Source organism: Diceros bicornis, chromosome X, assembly GCF_020826845.1.
Source record: "Diceros bicornis minor isolate mBicDic1 chromosome X, mDicBic1.mat.cur, whole genome shotgun sequence".
NCBI classification, from domain to species: domain Eukaryota; kingdom Metazoa; phylum Chordata; class Mammalia; order Perissodactyla; family Rhinocerotidae; genus Diceros; species Diceros bicornis.
The window spans coordinates 98,589,274-98,596,031 of NC_080781.1; the positions used below are offsets into that span (position 1 = coordinate 98,589,274).

Below are 6,758 nucleotides of genomic sequence, written 5' to 3' on the forward strand. Positions count from 1 at the left end.
AGCAAAGAGATATAGGTAAGAAAGGAAGACAGAATAAGAGAGAGAAAGGCAGAAAGAAAGAGTGAGAAAGAAAGCAACGTGGGAAGTAAAAGGACAAGAGGGAGATGGGACATAAAAAGAGAAAAGAAAGGTAGAGAGGAGAAAAAGAGAAAAACAGAGAGAGAAAGAGAGAGCGCCAGAATATGGAAGCTAGGGCACAGTCTCTCCTTCTTTTCCTTAGAGCCAAGCAGCTCTTAGAGGCACCTCCCCAGCTGCTTTCAAACATTGAGGTTGCTGCCCAGCCACTGATCACCATCCCAAAAAGTGAAATGTGGGCTTCACATCTGAAAACTTCCACTTGGTTGTTCACCAAGTGAAATGGAACACAAAATTCAGGGCCCAAGCAAATGGTTCATGTTTTCTTTGGGAGACTTGGGCTGTGTCTACCGAGGGAAAATTTTGATGTACTGACTGACTGACTCCAGTGCATATGATTAATGTATATATAGGGCAAACCAGGATAATTCAGACCTTTTTTCTTCCACAGCAGGTTTTCAGCTGGAATTATCTGGATGGTTGCCTCAACTCTCCACTAGGCTTTGCCAGGATAAGCACAGCCAGTGTAGTATGCAGGAGACAGGGACCACTCCCTCTCTCCAAGGTTCCCTTCAACACCCACACCCTGTACAGCTGAGCGTAATGGGATCTGTCCTCACAGGCATTCCTTCTGGGGGCAAATGAAAATTCTGTCTAATGAATCTCTAAGAAACCCCCAAAACCCTGAATGTTGCATTCTGTTTAGCTGTCAAATGGCAAAATATAATAGACAGGTGAAGGGGGAGAACCATATTAATGGGAAAAAAAAGAATTGTACCCTGTTCCCTTCCCCATTTAAGAAATCATGCATCTTTTAAGAAAAAGGATAGCAAAGCCAAAGCCCACAAGATCCCCATCAAATTTATTAGTACGTATGTGTATAGTTTCTATTACGACCGTGGACACCTGGGTTGTATTTTTTTTTCAGTTAAGTAGATAGAGATATGTATAGATATACCTTTTGTTTTTAAAAGTACAGTATAGTTAAAACGTAAATTAAACTACATCTCAACACATAGAAATAGTGTTGTTCATAGAGGTATAGTTTATGTGACAGATGTGCTCCTGACAAGGTTTGTACAGATCGATTTTTAAAAATTAAATGAAAAGCTGCAATTAATAAGGAAAGACTACTACTTGGAATAACCCCTTAGAAAATTATTTTGTAAAGAATTCTTCTGTAAAATTAACAATTAACTCATAGTTTACCTGGTAAAGCTGCAATTTTATGGACTCCTGCACTTATACCAGGATTTGGGGGTTCGGTTTTGTTTTGTTTTGTTTGGAGGAAAGGTGAAAAGAATAATGGGAAAGATGCATGATAGTTTATTTTACTGTATCTTACAGATCCAACTTCTAATGATGAAGCTTCCCACATAACTTCTTTCTTTTTGGGAGCAGAAAGAAAGGAAGAAAATGAAGAGTCAGAGCTGTTGATACATTGGGATAATATTTTTCCACTCTATTGAAACTTTCTACCTTTCCTTCCATTCTGTTTCACCAGTTCTCTAAATGATAATTACGGAGTGATAACTTCTCCATTGCTACTTGTGTGGTGTTTTTGTTTTTATTTCTTTTTTTTAGCAGATTTCAATGCTGATTTTTTTCCCTGAATACGTAATCTCTAAAATAAAATGCTTAAAATTCTTAAGTTTTCCTCCCCACTTAGAAGTTGCCTTATCCCCTCTGATATAGTCATTGTAACTACTGCATGAGAAAGTCCTGAAATGTATTAAAACTAAAACAGTAGTAGCAACGAATTGTTAAATGAGCAATTTTATGTGTATCTCTTAAAAAGTTTTTTGTTTATCTGTAGAGTGTGTAGAAACTTTGCTCATTTTCACTTGTGAAAGTGTTCTTGCTGCCAAGTGGTGTAAATTAAACCCTGGAAAAGAGAGATCATCTGTAAAATATGCATCTGTAAAATAAGTTTCTCTTTTCAAATGGCTTGTACTGGGCTGTTTGGCGGCCCTACGCTATGTACTGGACGTGACTCCTTGAAAGCAGTCTGTAACCTTGAGCAGATTTGTAGTGACAAATGTTGCTATGCTTCTGTAAGCACTGCTTCTGCTAGAGGGCACTGTATATTAGACAAGGCCTTGTGCTCTGCTTAGTAAAGACAGCTCTCTGTTGCAGCACCTGTGTCCAAGTCTCCATTTGTTAACACATGTGTGTGTTTCCCTTTTCGGCTGATACGACTTTGGGAAGCATGATTGCAAAAGAATTATTCCATAAGATAAATAAATCTAGAGTTAATTGAGTGTTTTTCTACCATGAAAAGGCCATAACATATTCACCTCACTCTCAGAATTGCTCCACAAAGTAGGGCAAAGACTTACTTCTCAGTTGACAAACTCCTCCTCCTTTACTGTTCATTGCACACCATCCCCCACCTCCAATTCCACCCCTCACGCTTCCACTGAACAAAGAGCAGCTGGTTCAAATTAAAGTCATGGGCACGCACACACCACTTCCCTATCTCCAGGTTTGAAGGGCAAAATGGAGAACTGAAGGTTGCAAATAACAGACAGTATTCTGAGAAACAAGCTGTGATTCTAGAAGAGATTTTCCACCATCTCTATCACAATTATCTTTGAGGTAGTTCCTATACATAGACCCCCCTACTTATTTAATAGGTGAAAACTAGGGGGAAAAGCAAATCAAAACCATGAATATGGTGATCATTCATTAAAAGGCTTCATTTCTCTTTTCATCAACCTGTTGATTGCTCGTACAGTTAGAGGACTAGCCTGGACGCCTGCCTTAATTAAATGATTAAGTAAATAAAAATAACTGGAATACCCTTAAGCTCTGAAGAAGTCAGAGTTTATATTAACCAGCAGAACACTGTAAGGAATGATGAGGGAAAAGAAAATGAGTATTATAAGCAGTTTTTTTTTAATTTTTATTTTTAAGGAAATGGGATTTCTGAATGTGCTATACAAGAAAAGAAAACGTGATGTACATTAGTGAAAGACTGGATCTTTTCTATACTAGAGTGCAAACCTAATGCTTTAAAGACCAGAAATGTCTTTGTTTTACTCTTTCTCTCTTTCTGTGATTTGTAGCATACATTGAAGATCTCACAAGATGTGTTGAGCAAAGCAGAAGACTTATTATCGTGCTAACTCCAGACTATGTTCTCAGACGAGGATGGAGTATTTTCGAATTGGAAAGCAGACTGCATAACATGCTAGTCAGTGGAGAAATCAAAGTGATTTTGATTGAGTGTACAGAATTAAAAGGGAAGGTGAATTGCCAGGAAGTGGAATCATTAAAGCGCAGCATCAAACTTCTATCCCTGATCAAGTGGAAGGGACCCAAAAGCAGCAAATTAAATTCTAAGTTTTGGAAGCACTTAGTATATGAAATGCCCATCAAGAAAAATGAAATGCTTTCTCAGTGCCATGTTCTGGACTCTGCAGAACAAGGACTTTTTGGAGAACTGCAGCCTATACCCTCTATTGCCATGACCAGTACCTCGGCCTCTCTGGTGTCATCTCAAGCTGATCTCCCTGATTTCCAGCATTCAGATTCGATGCAAATGAGGCACTGTTGCAGAGGTTATAAACACGAGATGCCAACCACCACCTTGCCAGTACCTTCCTTAGGCAACCACCACACTTATGGTAACCTGCCTCTAACGCTGCTCAATGGACAGCTACACCTTAATAATGCCCTGAAAGATACCCAGGAATTTCATAGGAACAGTTCCCTGCTACCTTTATCATCCAAAGAGCTCAGCTTCACCAGTGATATTTGGTAGTGAAAAATCTAAAGTCCTCTGAACAGCTATGTGAGCATACAGAATTTCTGCTATACCAAGCATAAAGTACACCTAATAACATTGAGGTGCTGAAAAAGTGTTTCAAGAAAAAGGCACAGAAATCACTTTTGTACTTAAAATTTTTTGTTTACATTTCCAGACTAATGGGGGGAAAGAAGACCTGTTTTTGTAGTATAGTACCTTGTTCCAATGTACAGTTTTGATTTCTTCCTGAAAAGAAAAAAATTAAAATCCTATTGTTTTAGAGTAGGTTTTATGATACCACTTGGACTGCAAGCTTAGTAAGTGAGCTATCTTCCTGATATTTATGAATATTTTAGTATTTATATGGTATTTGAAATAAGGAAAACTTAAAGACTTTAACTGAATTTGAAAATTTTGAAGTAAGTGTAAAGGGAAAAGAGAACTTCTATAGAATAATTGAAAATCAGGAATTATCAAGAAAAAAGTGTTGAGGTACCCCATTTGAAGACTGTAAAGGAATATCAGTTAAGAAAAAATGTGATTTAAATGTTTAGAACTTCTTCAACATAACGGACAACTTCTGTAGACTAAATCAACAGCTCATAATGACAGCTTTTAGTTTTATTAGGCAAGCACATCCGTAGGCAAACTGGTAGGTAGGTAAACAATGTGCATTTCTTAAGCAAATGAGTAGACAGGCTGTTAGTTCTTTTAGAATGGTTTTGAACAATTCTTACAGCTTTCTAGCCTATTTCAAAAGTTTTACAAATTTGAAAACACATTTTAAGGTGTGCATTATATTGTTTGCTAACAAATTCACGTTTGGATTTTTTTCCAAATGATCTCTTGACCTGCTGTAAGCTTTATACGAAGATGTGAGCATCTTTCTACTTTTTTTCAGCATCATTGGAGTTTGAATTTAAATCAATATTGACTGCAAGTGTCAGCAGTAGAAAAGAAGTAAAACAACAATATTCACAGATGAAGTGCTGAATGATTCAAGTTTACTAGTGGTAGAGCAGCAATTGCAGTGATTCTCATCTGAAATATAACTGTGAAGCGGACTATTCTGTACATACACAATATCTGCTTGGCCATGTGTGCAGGGCTTCTGCAAAAATATTTCTGTTCCTGGTGCTTCAAAGAGTCTATTTTAGAGACTAAACTTCAACACCCTCACATTGTGACTGTGACTATACCATACCAGAAAATCTCTGTGCATAATCTAAAATATTATAAATTTGCTGTAAGGAATGTGCCCCTATTCTAGTATTTATTATGGGTTACGACTCCATGTTCTTTCCAATTAATCAGTTTTGGTGTGCTGTCCACCGAGATGCCTGTGAGGGTCAACTGTTAATCAGGGTTGATTCTGGCATTTTGCAAATGGTTCTAAAATCATGTTTTTGGGCAAATATAAACAAGGACAAATGTACACAGTGCGTAAAAATTAAGAATTTGTCCAGCCCTTGTGAAACTGTGAAACTCAAATGTGTTTTGATTATTTTTTTAACCTCATTACATTATCGATTCCCTGTGATCCATGGGTTTTGTTCAAAGTACTTGTTTCTCTGTTGCTTTTCTATATCCAGCTGCTCAGAAAATGCATTATGCACCAACAGTATGTGAAAGCTTAGCAGTGATACATGTTCATTTCACAGTGGGGACAATTAGTTGCTCCTTTGAAAAGTCCTAGTTAACATATACAGGAGTTTCATAGATGTATTTTTTCCACTGATAAAGGTGATTTTGCTTCTGTAAAAACTATAGGTATTTCAAAATGGAAATTTATCAATTCCGAACTGTTTTCCAAGTGTTATAAAGTTGTATTTATTCTCATTGTTCTTTAATGATATGTGTAATTAATAAGTTAATAATCTGCATGAAATGAGTAGTATATGTTTAAGTGACCAATTGTACTTTTCATTATTTTGTTTTTCACAGAAGTCTAGATTAATTCAAATTGAATGTTCAGTGGTATTTTTAAACTAATAGTTCTGTATTGAGCATGCCAGTTCTGAAAATATAACATGGGTCTCTCTGCTTCCTTTATTTACAATGATTAAACGTGGGTAGCAATTTGAGTTGGCTGGCCACAATGTGTCCTTTCACTACTAGGAGGTGCTCAGAAACAGAGCATTCACACTTGTGCTGGGGAACTTGACAAGAAACCTTTTCTACCATTTTCAGGAACCAATGTGTATACTATCTATAAAAATTTATTTCTAGATGGCAATTCAAAATTTGATTTTTATCTGAGGTTTTTAAGAGATATAGCCCATAAAGTTATAATAAGTATTTAGTCTAGAACATGATGTATTCTTCCAGTTGCTTTCACAGTGGGAAAAAATTTTCTTCTCAATTTTTCACTGAAATGGATTTTGGAAATTTAGAAAAACACTAGTGTGACTAGTTCCCATACAGTCATAGAAAATTTATTTAGCTCAGCCATCAACAGTATACATACTTTTTAAAACTAAGGCTATTTTAAGGTGAAAAATTCTGAAAATGTCAGAAATTATTAGACAAATAAAAGCAACAGATATATAGGAAATGAAAACTGCATTAAGAATAAACAATGCTCAGGGAGATGAACAACCTGTACATGGTTTTAATTTGGTAAAATATGAAATCTAGGAGGTTTGGTAGTCTGTGGGCTCCAATCTAACTATGGAGACTCCGAAAAGTAGCTGGACGGTTCCTGGAAAGAAGTTAAAAAGTATCTCTCCTCACCCCCTCTAAGCCTTAATTGAATTAGATCCAAATCTATTCTGCTTTCAGTCACTCTCATTAAAAAAAAAATGGGTACAAAGACACTTGAGAGCTTCTGGTAAGGCTTGACCCCAAGGTAGCATCATGCGAAAAGTTGATATTTTGTTTGAGGATTGATGGCTAACATTGCAGGGCTTAAAAGTAGTAAACAGTTCAGTTA

At 36.5% G+C, this 6,758-nt stretch overlaps 1 protein-coding gene across 2 annotated transcripts in view; it reads left to right on the forward strand.

Annotated features, from left to right (window-relative positions):
• IL1RAPL2 (interleukin 1 receptor accessory protein like 2) overlaps window positions 1-5,910 on the forward strand; it is a 1,036,774-nt gene extending 1,030,864 nt beyond the window's left edge. For both annotated transcript variants that reach the window (XM_058536431.1, XM_058536432.1), the window contains one exon: window positions 3,144-5,910. In XM_058536431.1, coding sequence (XP_058392414.1) covers window positions 3,144-3,841 — 698 coding nt within the window. In that variant the 3' untranslated portion in view covers window positions 3,842-5,910. The remainder of the gene's footprint in view (window positions 1-3,143) is intronic.
• The last annotated feature ends 848 nt before the right edge of the window (window positions 5,911-6,758 follow it).